The 17,887-nt window shown below is 42.9% G+C and overlaps 1 protein-coding gene across 1 annotated transcript in view; it reads left to right on the top strand.

Annotated features, from left to right (window-relative positions):
• The window catches only part of COL22A1 (collagen type XXII alpha 1 chain), a 743,309-nt gene that overhangs the window by 252,922 nt on the left and 472,500 nt on the right, over positions 1-17,887 (top strand). The window contains exons 7-9 of the mRNA XM_030219538.1: positions 3,364-3,639; positions 6,083-6,163; positions 12,792-12,902. Of these exons, the coding sequence (XP_030075398.1) occupies positions 3,364-3,639; positions 6,083-6,163; positions 12,792-12,902 (468 nt within the window). The remainder of the gene's footprint in view (positions 1-3,363; positions 3,640-6,082; positions 6,164-12,791; positions 12,903-17,887) is intronic.

Below are 17,887 nucleotides of genomic sequence, written 5' to 3'. Positions count from 1 at the left end.
TGTTTAGGGTGGGCTAATTTAGTTAACATAAGGAAAGCGTATGATGTTAGTCTTTAGAACCATAGAAAATGATGGTACATAAAGACCGTATGGCCTATCCAGTCCGCCCATCCATACCATATACGTACTGTCTCTTCCCTTCCCTAAGAGGTTCTGTACGCTTGTTCTATGCTTTCTTGAATTCAGATATAATTTATGGTTCATTTGGCTTAATATATCACTTTTCTTGACAAAGCATAACAGAGCAGTGTACATAAAATAACAGAATGTAAAACATAAAGGAATATCAGTACAATTATAGAACAGAGACGCATAAGTAAAGAGAGAGAATAGGCTGTACCACTACTGCTGTCTGAGGTCAGTGTAAGTCCTTTGAAATAGATAAGTTTTCAAAGCTAATTTGAAATATGGGAAAGATGGCCCTGTAAGGCCAAGGATAATGAGTTCCAGAGCAAAGAGGCAGCATAGAAGAATGCAGTCTTTGTTTCCACCATTCCACCTTGCAATTTTCGTAAATCGAGCATATTATTCCCTTTGATCTGTGTGGTAATGTAAATGAGGGCAGGCCCAGAACCCAAATAAAACAGATCCACACAGCGGATTAAGGTGAAACAAAAATAATATTTATTAAAGGTATCAGGTAGGGGTTATTGTTTCAGTTCACAGGTAAGGGAGAAAGTAAGTGCAAAACTAGTCCTTAGATGTAAAAATGTCCTTCTGTGGCCTGCTCCAAATCTCAAGGGGGCGTATCAGAGGCGTGTTCAAGGTGGGACTTGGGCATTCCCAAGACTTGGACGTCTTTGAGCCATAATGGAACAAAGCAAAAACGTCCAGCACTAAAACTTGGATGTTGTGAGCTGGACCTGTTTTTGTTACAAATAAGGCACAAAAAGGTGCCCCAAATGACCAGATGACCACTGAAAGGAATCAGGGATGACCTCCCCTTATTCCCCCAGTGGTCACTAACCCCTTCCCACCCCCCCACCCCCCAAAATGTGGTGAAGGACATTACTTGCCAGCCTCTAAGCAAGCCTCAGATGTCATATTCCAGTCCATGACAGCAGTATGCAGGTCCCTGGAGTAGTTTAATGCACTTCAGACATGTGAACCCAGGCCCATACCCCAACTACCTGTTACACATGCAGGAAACTGTGAGCCCTCCAAAACCCACCAGAAACCCACTGTACCCACTTATAGCTGCCCCCTTCACCCGTAAGGGCTATGGTAGTGGTGTACAGTTGGGGGTAGTGGGTTTTGGGGGAAGTTTGGGGGGCTCAGCACACAAGGTAAAGGGAGCTGTGTACCTGGGAGCATTTTATGAAGTTCAATGCAGTGCCCCCTAGGATGCCCGATTGCTGTCCTGGCATGTCAGGGGGACCAATCTACTAAAAATGCTGGCTCCTCCCATGTCCAAATGGCTTGACTTTGAACGTTTTAGACTTGGATGTCTTTGTTTTGAAAATGGCCAAAAATCAAAGACATCCAAATCACAAAACGTCCAAATTCAAGGATGTCCATGGTATTTTCGAACACAAAAGATAGACGTCCATCTTTTTCGAAAATGACCTTCTTCCCGCCTCAGAATTTGGACGTCTTTGTAAAATGACCAAATTCTGACTTAGATGTTTCTTTCGAAAATGCCCCTCTATGTAACTTTATAGAATGTCCCCTAATCTTTCACTTCATGATAGAGTAAGTGATTCACATTTACCTGTTCCACTCCATTCAGGATTTTATAAACCTCTATCATGTCTCCCCTCGGCCATCTTTTCTCTAAGCTGAAGACCTCTAACCTCTTTAGCCTTTCTGCAAATGAAAAGTTTTCCATCTCCTTAATTGTTTTGGTCACCCTTCTGTGTACCTTTCCCAGTTCAACAACATCATTTTTCTTTAGATACGATGACCAGAATTGCACACAATTCTCAAGATGCAGTCTCACCATAAAGTAGTACAGAGGCATTATAACGTTCTCTATTTTATGCTCAATTCTTTTCCTAATAATTCCTAGTGGAGAGAGTCCAGCAGTTGAATTTTAGGCCGAGCTTTATATGTTTTGTTCTTCCTTCAGTAATTTTCCATGCCTTTGACTTTACAATCAGAGAACATAGGGAAGAAAAGTGATCTTTTAAGATAATGATTTACAGATGGGACTAGAGTTATTACTTTTTGCTTCCTTTTTGTCAACCTACCACTTGCTGTTTTGAGGAAACATCGCTGCTGGGGATGGCATCAGCAATCTTCTGGTCTAGGGCCAACAGCTCTACTATTTAGCCAAAAGGCAGCTCTCCTATTGCCGATTTTCTCTCGCCACTTCTGGGGATGAGGTCATCATACTGTGTCCCCTCGCTCTCACAGGACCTGCTTCCCATCTTCATGATTGTATGTAGCATATTGATATTTTTCCCCTACTATGCTCTTAAAGGGTCAATATCATTTCAACTGGGAGAAGATAATGGGGAGGACAGTCTTCAAACATTTTACTAACTAAATAGCAATTTAGCTAGATAAAATGAGTCACTGAGAATTGCTCCTCTTATTTGGTCTGTGAGGAGACATTCCTAGAGGCGTGTGTAGATTGGGGGAAGGAAATAGGATATATACATGCCATTTTCACAAATGTGTGCACTCTTTTACACCTCTCAGCTACCCATAGAAAAGAATGAGTACAAAGTATACACTTACATGGGTGATTTTAGTACATATGAGGGTGGGTTCTATAAACCATGCGGAAAAAAAAACACTTAAGCTCTATTCTGTAAGCCGCACCTAAGATGTGGTTTATAGAATAGTTCTTAAGCAGAAGGGTCACATGTAAATCTAGTTGTGTCCATTTGCACCAATGAAAATGCGGTGCTAATGACCCCACCTAAATTTATGAGTGAAACCCCTTCTTCTATAATAGGGCATGTAGCTGGAATCTACGCCTATACTCTGCCCTGAAACACCCATGACCCTCCCATTTCTGTGCCCCCTTTTTCAGAACATGTGCAAACTTTAGGCGTGGATCATGTGCCTAAATTTATGCGTGTACACGTTAATAGATTTCAATTATCACCAATATTTGTTTGTTAAAAAGCCAATTATTGGCACTAATTGGCTCATTATTCAATTTAATTGGGCGTATGCTCACTTTTGTGTGTGCAGTTTTTGGTGATTTTTTATAGAATTAGGGGGATGTTCTACACCAGTTGTCCAGGAGAAAGTACCCACTTCCTATGCCTTGGAAATCATGCCTCAACCACAAAAGCTAGTATGTGAGCTAGTCGAAAACTGATCCCTGAAAGCACTGTTAACAAATATAAATGTTTAATCAGTAGGGGGGCCTATTTATACATATTAATTCATGCCTGGGTTATTTCTTAGGTCTCAATCAGACTGGATGGAGAGAACAAAGCAGTTGAATACAGTGCTATTGGAGTGACCAAGGATGCTGTGAAAGCAGTCTTTAGAAATGCACAAGTTGGGGAACTGTTTGACCGGAACTGGCACAAGATCGCCCTCAGCATCCAGGCCAACACCGTCTCCCTCTACATTGACTGCAAACTGGTGCAGACCTTACCTATCGAAGAACGAGAAAACATTGACATCCAGGGCAAGACAGTCATTGGCAAGCGTCTCTATGACAGCATACCTATTGATGTAAGTATTGGCATATAACTATACTATACTATATTATACTATCAGAGTTTTCTACAGTGGCGTACCAAGGGGGGGGGTGGTGGGGGTGGTCCACCCCGGGTGCACGCCGCTGGGGGGTGCCGCGGCGCGCACCTGTCAGCTGAGTTCGCTAACTTCGCTGCAGCTCCCTCTGCCCCGGAACAGGTTACTTCCTGTTCCGGTCGGGGCAGAGGGAGCTGCAGCGAAGTTAGCGAACTCAGCTGACAGGTGCGCGCCGTGGCACCCCCCCCCCCCAGCGGCATGCACCGGGGGGGTGTCATTTCACCAGGGGGGGGCCGCGCTGCACCCGGGAGGGGGGCGCATCGGCGATCCGCCCCGGGTGTCATGCAGGCTAGGATCACCACTGGTTTTCTATACCACTATCATTCCCAAAGGATTCAAAGTGGTTTACAGTTTTAAGACAACTCCAATAGAGAATTATATTAAAAAACAAAGCTGTATTCTGCATCAATTGCAAACATTTTAACTACTTCACTGAACATCTATAAAAGCTAGGATGCTGCTTGAAGTCAATAAAAAACTAAAAGGTAATATTCAGTTGTGGCAGTCAGCCTATTAATGTAAACACTAGCTGCAGTGTTTACATATGTATATTCAGGCCCTAAACAACAACAACAAAAAAAAGTTAAACTAGATGTCTAACTTCCTTTGAAAATTGACCTGCTAATGGTATTTTAACCATAAACCTAGGCAACAGATGTTTAGCCTTATCACTAGTTCAAATATTTTTTGTTAAACTGAAAAACTGACCCAGTATCAAAAGGGCTAAATGGCTACTTAAATGAATTACCATATGTACTCAACTATAGGTCAATTCCATGCATAGGTCAAGGGCAGTTTTACACCTAAAAATGGTGTAAAATCCTGTGACTTGTGCATAGTTTGAGGATCCCCTCCAGCCCTCATCTCGGAAGGCACTCTTTCTTCCTCCCTTACACCTCTGGGGTCCAGAATTGTTCCCTCTCTTCCTCCCCTCCCTCCAGCAGGTTCAATCTGTCAATCCCTACCTCACTTCCTGTGTACCTGCAAAAAGTAGTTTCCATACATCCGTGGCAGTGTAGCGATCCTCCTAGGCTGCCTGCTTCCTGCCCTGGAGTACGCTCTCTGATTCATTGCACCAAACAGGAAGTAGAGTCAGAGGAGGCGGATCGGATCAGACAGAGTACTCCAGGACAGAAAGCAGACAGCCTCGGAGGATCGCTACATTGCCGTGGCCCTTTGGAAACTACCACCCCACAGAAACCTACCTCCAAACTTCCTTTTCTGAATAGTCCTTAGCAGCATTACTTTGAAGTATCCAGACAATCATGCAAAGACTATCCAGTTTAAGCTGATTCACTCAAAAATACCTGGAATGGTCCCCGGACAACAGGCATAAATGATCTCCTAGGGCATGGCTACTCAAATGTTTTGAGTGGAAGTCTGGAAACTTTAGCTGTCTGAAACCTGGTGTCTGCAAACTACCGTGGACATGTATCAATCAATAAATACCAAATAAAATGCTCTTTTTCTATCTTTATTGTCTGAGCATTGTGTTTTTCCATTCGTTTGTGTCACAATCTTCTTTCCCTCCCCTCCTCCTCTGGTCCAAAATCTTTTTCCACCTTGCTTCTTTCATTCCATCCCTCCCTCCCATTGCTCAGTATATCTCTGTCCTTTCCCTCTGCCCCCCGAGCCCAGTATCCCCCTTCTGGCTTCCTTCCCTCCCTTCCATTGTCCAGTTTAGCTCTCTCCCTCCCCTCCCTTCCTCCTCTGGGTCCAATATCTCATTGCATCTCTCCTTCAACCCCATCCTCTGGCCCTAGGTCCAGTGCTCCTCCTGTATCCAATCCCCTCCGCCACCCCCCCCCCCCCCTTAAATTATTTTCTGTCTAGGTCTCTAGAAGTGGCAGCATTTCCCATAGGCCATCTGCCCCAGCCTGGATCATGCTCTCTGCTGCATCTTTCCTCCTTCTGACCTAACTTCCCGCTTCCGCAAGGACGGGGCACATCAGAAAGCAGGCTCTGGGCTGGGCCAGACAGCCTGTGTAAATCACTGCTGTTGCCAGAGATCTGAGCAGAGAAATGATTTAAAGTAGGGAGCCCCAAACCTGGAGCCAGAGGAGGGGATTGAGGGTCAGTCCACCCCTGCCCAGGCATCAGAGTAGAAAAAAGAAAGGCACCTCGGCATTCCACACAGGAGGGCTCCAAGGTGCAGACTACAGACTGCAGTCCTCCATTTAAGTAGCCTTGTCTTAGGGGGACAATGTTTGCTATGAACAAACTGCAGGGTTTCTTTTTTTAAGATTTTTAGTGACTAGTCAGCCTGTATCATTTTTGACTGACTGGGCCTCATGATTCATTGATAGAAACGAAATTCTTGATAGACATGTCTACTAACTTGCTCTCATCTTTGTTTTCCCAGTTTGATCTTCAGCGGATTGTTGTTTACTGTGATTCCCGTCATGCCGAGCTGGAAACCTGCTGTGACATCTCTCGTGGGCCTGTAAGAAAGTCTTTTACTTATTCTTTTTTTGTTTGTTTGTTTCACCCATACTGTATCTAGTGAAGCTTATACTTCAATAAACCTGTTCATCCAGAAGGTGCCAAGAGGCTTATAGGGGGTAATTCTATAAGGAGCCACCTGGTTTTAGGCATCAGGAACATAGATAAATGGCAGTATTCTAGTCATTTATGCATGTAAGTGCATAAATACTACTACTACTACTATAACCTCTTGTAGAATATCAAAGGTATACACCAGATTTTGATTCTATGCCAGTAGACTTGTGCATGGGTGGAGTTTGAGCTGAGTGCTCTTTCTTGCTAACCTCTATATATGAGCTTTTACACCAGCCATGGGGCTGTTGTAAGTGATCGCACCTTAAATGCAGGCACATAATATGCCACTTGTATTAGTAGTCTATAAAAAAAAGTAGGTGCCGTATTTTCTTTATAGACTAGGCTTGAAATAGGCACTTGCTTACCTTCATATCCCAGACGCCCTGTCATAGAATTATCCTCATACTAAAAATATATGATGCCTACCATTAAACTTTGTTTACTACCCAGCAGTGGCGTACCAAGGGTGGGGCGGTGGGGGCGGTCCACCCTGGGTGTGAACGGGTGGGGGGGGGTGTGCTCTGCTGGCGAGTCCCTACCAGCTCCATCCACCCGGCAGCTGTGTGGTGCGGCGCCTCGCGTCTGCGCTGCTGTAAGAGAAGAAAATCGCCTCGTCGGCCCTTCCCTCACTCTGTCCCGCCCTCTAGGAAATAGGACGATTTTCTTTTTTCCACAGCAGTGCAGAGTCGCGCGAGGCGCCGGGTGGACGGAGCTGGTAGACAGCTGGGGACTTGGTCGGGGGGGGGGTGCCGTGTTACGCCGGAGGGGGGGGGGCCGTGTTGCTACCCAGTGAAGTTTAAAAAATAGCCACACACCAGCTTGTTAATGGTCCTCACCTTAATCAGACTATCAGTGTGGTCTTGAAAAAGAGCAGTAGGCACGACAGCCAGCTATACATTTTTTAATTGTCAATTTTGAATCTGTATATCTTCAGCCTTGTGTTTTGAACCTCTATATTTCTTTATTTTATGTTGCTCTGTTCATATTGCCTCAATTTTGTGCATATGCCAGCATATTCTATATATGGCAACTAAAGTTACATGTGCAGTTCTGACTGTGGCCAAATTACATGCGCTACTTAATTGATTAATGAGCCAATCATCGCTGATAATTGGACCCTAACAAATAATTAACAGCACTAATTGGCAGGAATTAAGAATTTATGTGCACTACTTGCTAAGCATACTCTATGACACTGTGCATAAATTTTAGGAATCCTCCTCCTATGGCCACACCCCCTTTTGAGATCCGTGTGGTAGAATTTATGCACAGCACTTTATAGAAGTGTATTCTACAGGGGCATAGCCAGACCTCACGGTGGGAGGGGGCCAGAGCCCAAGGTGGAGAGGCACATTTTAGTTTGCCGCCCCCTCCCCCCCCCCCCCCACGGTGCCTTGCTGCCTTACCGCCGCAAATACCGTGGCTGGCGGGGCTTCCTAACCCCCGCCAGCTGAAACCTTCATCCAACGCCGGTCTCTGCATCACTGCGTTACCTGCCCTGCTCGCTCTTCCCCTCGCGTTCTGCACGCTACTTTTAGTGAAATTGAGCATGCTCAGTTTCACTAAAAGGAGAGTGCTGGACACGAGGGGAAAAGCGAGCAGGGCAGGCAACGCCGCGGCACCGAGACTGGCACTGGATGAAGGCTTCAGCTGGCAGGGGTCGGGGACCCCCACCAGCAAAACCAGGAGCCCACTGGTATTCTATAAAGTGATGCACGCAAATTCTACCACATGGATCTCAAAAGGGGGTATGGCCATGGGTGGAGCATGGGGGTGTCGTGGGCATTCCTAAAATTTACACGCAGTGTTATAGAATACACCTACTCCGCAACTACAGTAAGATAGGCATGGGCATTTACACCAAGTTTTTCTTTTAGAGGCAGATCACAAATGAAAGCAGCAAGCTCTCCTTTGTTAACCCCATGAACCCTTGAATCTAATTCCAATTGAACTCCTTGTAGTTTTGGTCACTGGATTCACAAGCAGCTGCATACTTTCACTGTGGGCGATACCAAGCACTCTGTGTCTCAGTAGTCAAGTTGCACCTTTGAACCCTTGCCTTCTTTCCCACAGTCAGTGATAATCTCTTCATTCTTCTTATTTCAGAGGTCTCCTTATGCCCCTGACTCGTTATTACATTTAACTTCTTTTTTTATTTATGCAATTTAACAGTAACTCTACAGGAATAATATTACCTTGAAAATGAGATGGATACAGAAAATTGCATTTGCCCAACCAGATTTTACTAAACTAAATGCTGCTCTTTCACATATCTTCTCTTGGCTTCATGACAATTGCCTGGTGCTTAGCACAGCAAAAATAGAAGCTACTTGGATTTCCAGTAATTCCCAGGCTCCACTTTGGTGTCTCTCGATTAATGGGCAGATTATTAAGACAGTTTCCTTTTTTAGATATTTGTAGGCTATTAGTGATCAACAGCTCTCTTTCAAAGAGCAGATTGCTTCTTTGGCAAAAATGTCTTTGCTACTTTTGTGTGGTACAACCTTTCCTTACTAAAGCCTCTCAGATGACATTTTTCTATGCCCTCATAATCTCTCATCTAGAGTATTGTAATGTTATCTATTTGGGGCTCCCTGCTTCAACACTCCATCATCTTCAAACAATACAAAATATAGCTTTACAGACTTTAGTGCAAGCCAATTGCTCTGACTGTATAACACCACTTTTCATTCTTTACTATTGATTACCTATCACATATTGTACTCAATTTAAGGTCCTTACCTTTACCTTCAAGGCTCTTCATCTTGGTTCCTCTTCTTACCTTGCTACTCTTGCTATCCCCTATGCACCACCCAGGCTTCCAAGCTCCCTTTATGACCATTGCCTCCATATATCATCACCTCACAGTGCTAGATTAGATTTGACTCGAATCAGTGCATTTTATTCTGTTGCACCCTCTCTTTGGAATGTCTTCCCTACCCAAGTTCAACTAAACTCTCTTACACAAGATTTCGGGAAGCTCTCAAAACTTTTTTATTTGAGAAGCCATTTGAAGATCAGATGGCTTTTGGTGGCTTAGTGTTTTGAATCCACTGACCCATTCTATTCTGTTTATTTTTTTTCTCTCTCTCTTAGCTTGTGTTGTATGAATGGTTGGTTTCCTATATTACTGTAGTGTTCCTTTCCTATTTTCCTTTTAAAATTTTTATTATGTAAACTACCCTGTGATATGTTCAGTAAAGGAAGTATATTAAATTTAAATAAATCAGTTAAGCTGCTTGTGGGAAGACAGTTGTACACCTTTTAATCCAAATGACCACTTCACAGGCAACAGTTTAAAACTCGGTTTATTCTTCAACTTTGACCCACAGGAACATTTCAACTGCATAAAAGGTACTCCGAAACAGGATTATTTACACTTTTTACAGGCTTCTGTCCCCAACTTCCAAAGGCTTAGTCTTGGCTCCTTTCTGTATCTCAGGTCCAGACCGTCATGGCCTGACCTCCACCCAGGGTGACCTTTGTGTTGGTTCACTCTGACTATGGGATGGGCACTCTATGGCTCCAATCCCACTCTTCTGGGCTGGGTCTCTCCACTGCCCACCCAGAGCTCTCCTTCACAGTTACTGTTTATCTTAGCAGTAATTTTCCTTGTCCATAGCCAATAGATTCACTTCTTTCATTCAGTGTGGTCTCCCCTTCTCCTTCTTCGGGTCACTTGGCAGGGGCTTGCAGGCAACTAAAGACCTGCAGCAAAAAAACAGAAAACCAAAAGGAAAAAACCCAAATCAAACAGACAGACAAAAAGCTGCTCTAAAGGGTAAACATTTAACTTTATCTCCTCCTAGTCTCCTCTCCTCTTGTCACTCTTCAGTCTGCTAGCATTATCTCTCTGCATTTTATTTCAAAACTGCTCCCCTTGGGGTGGGCTTCCTCCTGCCCATGAACCTCCTGGTCACTCCCCACAGTGACTCTCTACAGGGATTTACTCTTCTGGTAATCCCAAATTTAATAGGGGATTACATATGTAATCCCAGGGGATACAGGAACCAATGTTCTTTCTTTAGAAGGGAAGTGCCATGATCCCATTTTATAGCATTTGAGATTAATTTTAATTGCCTTGTTTTGGATTATTTGAAGACATCAAGGTGCAAATGTACAAATTCCTTTAAGCAATGAGTTACAATAGTCAAGATTGCTTATTAGCATAGAAAGAATCAACTCAATCGATATTCAGCCAGTGACGGTCAGAATTTTTAAACATGCTGTTGCCGGCTAGATTAGCCCCAGATATTCAGTGCTGGACCATGTGCGGCCTCAGCACTAACTATTCAGAGCTAATTTTCCTGATGCTGGGTTATGTGGTGCCCAGCCGATATTTAACTGGGGCCCCACATAAAACATTTTTGTGGGTCCCAACTATATATTGGCCAGACCTGCATAACGTTTTGTGCATGAAGATCCCCTCATGCCCCTCCTGGCCCTCTGACAAAGTCCCCCTTCCTTCCCTCCCTTTCCCCCAACCTACCTCCACGATCAAAGCCCTCCAACCCCGTTGGAATGCCCCCTCCTGCCCCCAAACCTCCCCTGCTGTCTAGGTAGCCTCCTCCCAGGCCTACCTGATGTCCCTGGTGGTCCGTGGGAGCCACTGAGGGCAGAAGCGAAAGCCATTCACTCCTGCTCCTTGCAGCTTCCATGAAAAAATGACTTCCATGACCTATCATAGCAGCTTGTGGTACTTCTTAGTACTATGAGCTGCCATGAGAGGTCATGGTAGCCATTTTTTCAGGGAAGCTGCAAGGGGCAGGAGTAAGTGGCCTTAGTTCCTGCCCCCAATGACTGGCATGCTCTTAATGCCTTAAGGATAAATAGATATTTTACTGCACAAACCATATGTCATTTGAAAAAGCATTTTTTGATAAAATATATATATTGCTTAAAAGAAGAGTTCAGCATCTAAAACAGTCTCCAATATTTTTAAGAATGATACCCAAGAGACAGATCTAAGCGCGATATATAGAATATGCTTAGCTTAGCACCTAACACCAACGAAAACACGGCATAAATCCCGGCACGTAGATTTAGGGGGTTAGCACATTAGGACAGTCTAAGCTCATTTTTTAATGCAGTTTTCCAAAAGGGCCCCTTTATTTCTTTCTGGAGCATTATGGCTTGTCTGACAGATACAAAGATCTCTTGTGATTATGTATCCCCCCTATAAATAAGGAATATACCCACAGATTCTATATATGGCACCCAAATTTCTGCGCCAAAATTTGGGCATGCTGGTGACATGTGTGCACAAATTAATTGGCTAACAACCTCTTAAGCGTCAATAATTGGTTGCCAGCAATTACTGATGTTAATTGGCACTCATTAAAATTTGTGCATGCGTCTGGCAGCATGCTGTTCTATAAAGCAACTCCCATAGCACATATCTCAAATGGAGGTGTGACCACGGGAGGTGCATGGGCATGTCAGGGGCATTCTGAAAATTTACACACATACCCCCTAATTCTATAAAAATCACCAAAAATTGCATGCACAAATTTAGCAATCTAATTGAATAACGAGCTACTTAGCACCAATAATTGGCTTTATAACAAGCAATTGTTGGCACTAATTAGATTTAATTGGAATTTATGCTCTAAATTTTACGATGAGTAAAAAAAAGGGGCGCAGAAATGAGAGGGTCATGGGCAGAATGGGGGCATTCCTAGCATTTACACACGTTGTTATAGAATAACAGGTATATACGCCCAATTTATGTGCATACATTTGCACCATGTTTCAGTTGGTGCAAATGACCACACCTAAAGTTAGGCATAATTCCAGGGCATTAGTGCTATTCTATGATCTGCACTTATCTTTAAGCACAGCTTATAGAATAGTGCTTTTTTCTGCGGCAAATTGTTCAGCGCCATATATAGAATTCATCCCATAGTTATAGAATACCAGGTAAGAGCGCCTAACCTGGGTGCCAGCATTTACACCAGGTTTCAGCAGGTGTAAGTTTGGTACCTAAAGTTAGACGCGGGAATCAGTGCCAAGAGCAATTCTATAAAAGAGGTGTACCCCATTTATAGAATTTCACTTAGCACAGATTTTTTTTTCCAATTTTTGACCATCATTTATAGAATTTCCTCCATAATAAATAAGATAAAGCAGAACTGTTGTGCATTGATTATTGATTATATGATAGTCTGTAACATGTTTGTTCCAAGATCGTCAATATGGTAACTTTTATGATTGAAGAAGTAGCCCCCCCCCCCCCCCCCCCCCCCCGGTGACTAATGCTTTCACAGAAATATAAGCAATATGAAACTGGCACAAAACATGTATTTTTGTGCAATCTTGCATTTGGGAAGTAATACAATCAAATTCATGGCTGAAAAGGAATGAATCAATGCACAAAAAGAAAAAAAGAGAATTTTTTTTTTAAAGAAAAGCTTGTCCAGTATTCTGTGCATGGTCAGAAGCTTGTTTCCCTGAACTAATAATTTAATCATAATTCAGAATGGGAAATCATGGATTGTTTGTTTTATATTTAGTGCCAGGTGACCATCAGCACTGAAGCTCCACCCACTGAGATTGCGTCCACCCCTGGCAGTCATGTTGGGACCAAAGGCACCATCTGCTCTGCCTGTACACTTGGAGAAAAGGTGTCTTTTCCTTCTCATTCTGTTTTCTCTAATTTTGGAATGTGTAGAAATAAAATGTCAGGTGTTGGATAAACTATGGTCAGTAATGGAAATTCGTTCTGGATATCAGTACAGTCTTTCAAGTTTCTTGGAGTTAGGAGGCACAGAGTATCCTTACCTCCTTTGTTTCTAAAAACAATACCTACAGTGTTTGTGACAGGGGCGTAGCCAGACACCCAATTTTGGGTGGGCCTGAGCCCAAGATGGGTGGGCAGAAGAACTCCACCTTGTCACACAAGTGATTTGGTCTCTCCCTCTCTCGCCTGTATACCATATGCTCTCTCAAAAATCCCCCCCCCCCACATATCTTTTAAACAGCAGATTTTCACCGGCAGCGAGCAGCATCTAATACACACTGCTCATGTTGGCCCCACAGCATATATCAGTCGCTGCTCGCTGCAGGCAAAGATCTGCTATTTACAAGGTATGCAGGAGGGACAGTTTTGTTGAGTTTTCAGCTGGTGGAGCTTGGGAATCCCTGCCAGCCACATCATAGAGTTGCTGCTACTGGGTGGGCCTGAGCCCAAAGTGGGTTGGCCTGGGCCCACCCGGGCCCACCCTTGACTACGCCACTGGTTTGTGAGATCTGCTCCCTTACATTACAATGGGGCTGCTGTTCCAGAACTTCTCCTTTTCTTTACCACATTCAAAAACGGATTTTTTTTGTATAACTGTACATAGCCATAGGAGCAAGCTCTGTGGGTGCTTGAACACCCCCAAGACTGAGCATACTCCTTGACTGTGTCCAGGGAGGGGTAGGTTCCATTGGATTTAGCTCCTCCAATCATTTTGAAAAGTTGGCTCCTATGTACATAGCAATTTATGTCACCTCAGTTTATTCTTCTATTATATTAGGAGTAGCCTAATGGTTAGTGCAGTAGCCTAAGAACCAGGGAAACCAGGTTCAATTCCCATTGCAGCTCCTTGTGACTCTGGGCAAGTCACTTATAGGGTCTTTTACTAAAGATTAGCTCAAGTTATCTGCACCAGGGCCCATAGGAATAAAATTGAACCTGCTGCAGATAACTCGAGCTAACCTTCAGTAAAAGACCCCCTTAAAAACTCCATTTCCCCAGGTACAAAATAAGTACCTATATGTAGTATGTAAATCACGTTGATTGTAACCACAGAAAGGCAGTATATGGAATCCCTTCCCCTTTCCCTATTTTAGGTGCTGGTCAGGCCAGTCACTTCTGCCAGGGCACTGGGAAAATGTTTGTTAGAAACTTACTATATCACCTTTACTAAAGGAGTAGGGTCATAGCAGTGTAAAGATTAGTTCAATAAAGGACAAAAAAAGAATTACAATCAAAATATTTATTTATTGCATTTATATCCTACATTATCCCACCTATTTGCAGGCTCAATGTGGCTTACAGAGACCTGTTATGGTGTCGCCATTTCAGGATATCAAATACAATTGGTAGTACAAAAAGATATTAGATGGGAAAAGAGAAATAAGCAATATATAGGAAATAGACAGACTCTCACACCTCTAACAAGGGAGAAAGGGCAAGGAGTCCAAAAAAAAGGGGGGGGTTACAAATACACACCAGACAGGACCTCAACATTCAGAACTGAAAGACAGACTCCTGGAAGTTGCCTCGAAAAAAATAGGTCTTCAAAGCCATTTTGAATTAAAAAAAAAATAATTTAGAGTGAATACAAAGGTAATTGATTCCATATCATAGGGCCCACAAAAAAAAACAACAAAAAACAAAACAGAATGTCATGTAGATTCATAATGGGCATGTGCCAGAGTCAGTGTCATTAAACGAAAGACCTCAGAGCCTGTGATGGGATACAATGAGTAACCAAATTAGCTAATTAAAGTGGATCACCTATGTTCAAAGCTTTATGATTTAAACAAAGGATTTTGAACTGAACATGATAATGAACAGAAAGACAATGCAAATTATGAAGGAGGGGAGAATCATGATCCCGCCATACAGCATTACAAAGAAACTTGCCTGCAGTATTCTGAACAAACTGTAAGCGAAGCAACCGGTATTTAGTAAGTCCAGCATATATGGAATTACAGTGGTCATGGCGTAAAAACAAAAAAGCATGAAGAACGCTGTACAAAGCAGAGTGCTCCAAATGACCCTTTAAAGAGTGCAAGTGGTGCAAAGCAAACAAACATGACTTCACAACTTTAGAGACCTGTCCACGAAATGAAAGGCTGGAATCCAACAGAATACTCAATTAGTGAAAAGATTCAACTAGGCAAATTGGTGAACCAAAAAAAAAAAAAAAAAAGAACTATAGACGGACGAACAGCACAAGCAGTGACCCAACGTAATACCGTTTTCTCACTATTGAGAACCAGCTACAGAAAGCTTGGATGCCATCACCTGCACACAAAGTTGAAGATCCTGAAAGTCAGGAAAATTAAGGTTAACAAGTAACATTAAAAGAATATCATGCACATAAAAATAAAAATCTATAGCAAAACTTTGAACCAGAGCTACAAGACTGAGATAAAAATTAAATAACAGGGAGAAAGAATTGAACCTTGAGGTAGAATTGGACTCTGCTCTGACTACACGCGTGTCTAGTACTATAGTCCTGTCCCCCTGGGGCAATAAAGATCTCCTATCAATAATTGATCCATCTTTTGGAATTCACCAAGGAGAGAACCCATTTCATTACTAGATCCTCTAGTCCATTCAGTGCTAGTCTTATAGATGCAATATTAACTCCTTAAGGGTCCCAAAAATCAGTAAGCGGCCTATAATGTCATGAGTTAGAACTCAATGACCATGGGGAATGTCAGCAACTCATTGAAGTACACAAAATAACTTTTGAGAAAATCATTGAAGTACACAAAATAGCTTTTGAGAAACCCAGGGATCAGAGGCAGAAGAAGAAGCCACATCTGAACAGTTTCCAGGCTACATGCTGAACCAAAGGAAGGGGCCATCTCAATCAAATCATATACCTGGACTGTATGAAGAATGCTGACCTCTGCAGAGAAATAGGTTGATGGACAAGAACAACTCTGAGCCAAAGGTTTTATGATTTATGGTTTATTAGCACTAAATATACCATCTTTTAAAGGAATCAGCAAAGCAGTGTATAATAATACCAAACAATAAAAAGGGTAGAAAGAATTTCTATGATAATGATAGGATAGGATAGCACAGTAAACGAACCTAATAAAACATTACAGAGCTAAAATGACCAACAATTATTTTGTTTGTGTGGTGACTATACAAGATGTGGAGACCACTAGTCATGTGCATTTGTGGGGGGGGGTAGTCCTTGCCTCAGAGCCTACTTTCAAATAGCAAAATAAGACAAAACCCTGCAAAAAGACACTCAAACCCATATAAGAAACTTATCAAACCATGATAGCCCTAACCCACCTATGGAAAGATAGTGCTATAAATATCATACTGGGTCCTAGAGCACCAATATACTACGGGAAAACTAGAACAAGCTATACTGCTAAAGATTCCTCAGAGATATTACATGCTAGCAGAATCCTTCAAATCAGTCACACATGCAGAATTTGAAGTAGAGAAGATGAATGAATTATCCACATTTCATCTCTTGCTCAGATTCCTTCAGCAGCTGTATTGCTTAATAATGGTATGCAGCCAACGTTTGATTTCCTGTAGCATTTAATTTTTCATTTCATTTGGGGTTTATATATATACTAGTCGTTAAGCCCGTAAAAATAGGTGAGTATTGCAACCCTCCTCTCTCCCCTGGCCTCACCCCGTCCACCGATCCTCCCCCCCCCCATATCCAGCGACCCTCCTCTTTCCCTTGGCCTCCCCCCTTCCAGCAACCCTCCTCTGTGCCCTGCTCTCACCCCAAGTCCAGCAACCATGGCCTCTCCCCCCTGCCCTCCCCCCATGTCCAGCTACCCTCATCGCCGCCGTTCCCTCCCCCCTTCATGCTGGGCCCCCTGCACTGACCTGACAGCGCCTCTCACCTCCCTGTGAAAGCGCTACAGGCAGCAGCAGATCGCTCTGAAAATCCTTGGTGTAACAATCAACTGAAACCTTATACTCGAGACCCAAGTTAACTCTACAATCAAGAAATTGTTCTACTCAATGTGGAAACTTAAACGTGTGAAACCATTCTTCCCGAGGGCAACCTGATACAATCAATGATATTAAGCCATGCTGACTATTGCAAAGGACTTTATGCGGGATGTAAAGAACTACTCATAAAGAAACTACAGACTGCTCAAAACACAGCAGCCAGGCCTATATTTGGAAAATCGTGATTTGACAGCGCCAAACACCTACGAGAAAAACTGAACTGGCTCCTAATCAAAGAATGTATTACTTTTCAAAATCGGCACCCTAGTCCACAAGATTATCTATGGTGAAGCCCTGAGTTATATGGCTAATCTCATAGACCTACCAACCAGAAACACAATTAGAACATCACAAACATACCTAAATCTTCACCACCCTAGCTGTAAGGGACTCAAGTACAGATCAATTTACGGATCCAGCTTCTCCTATATAAGCATGCAACTATGGAATGCATTACCGAAAGCCATAAAGACAATGCAGGATCACCTCAACTTCCGGAAATCACTAAAGACCGATCTGTTCGAAAAGGCATACCCTACTGATCCAACTTAAGTGCCTGAACTCAGCAACACAACGAAACCAAAACATGCAATGAACAATATATTACTCTTCTTCTCTTGATTGTCTAATGTGACTGTAACAACATCACTCTGTATTTGTTTCATCACCGGAGGTGGCTAACACCTCACAGTACTATGTAAGTCGCCTGCAAATAGGTGGGAAAATGTGGGGTACAAATGCAACAAATATATATATACTGAAAGATATTCCTACTGGAATAGCAGTTTGTGATAGCAGTAAGGCCTTTCAGGGGTTTACAATATAACTTTGTAGTAGGTGTTGTTAGACTCTCATACTCATATTATTGCACTTTTTTCTGACACAAATCGC

This window comes from Microcaecilia unicolor, chromosome 1, assembly GCF_901765095.1.
Source record: "Microcaecilia unicolor chromosome 1, aMicUni1.1, whole genome shotgun sequence".
Classification (NCBI taxonomy): domain Eukaryota; kingdom Metazoa; phylum Chordata; class Amphibia; order Gymnophiona; family Siphonopidae; genus Microcaecilia; species Microcaecilia unicolor.
Note: the sequence above shows the minus strand (reverse complement) of the source record. Positions and strands in the feature narration are given on the sequence as shown.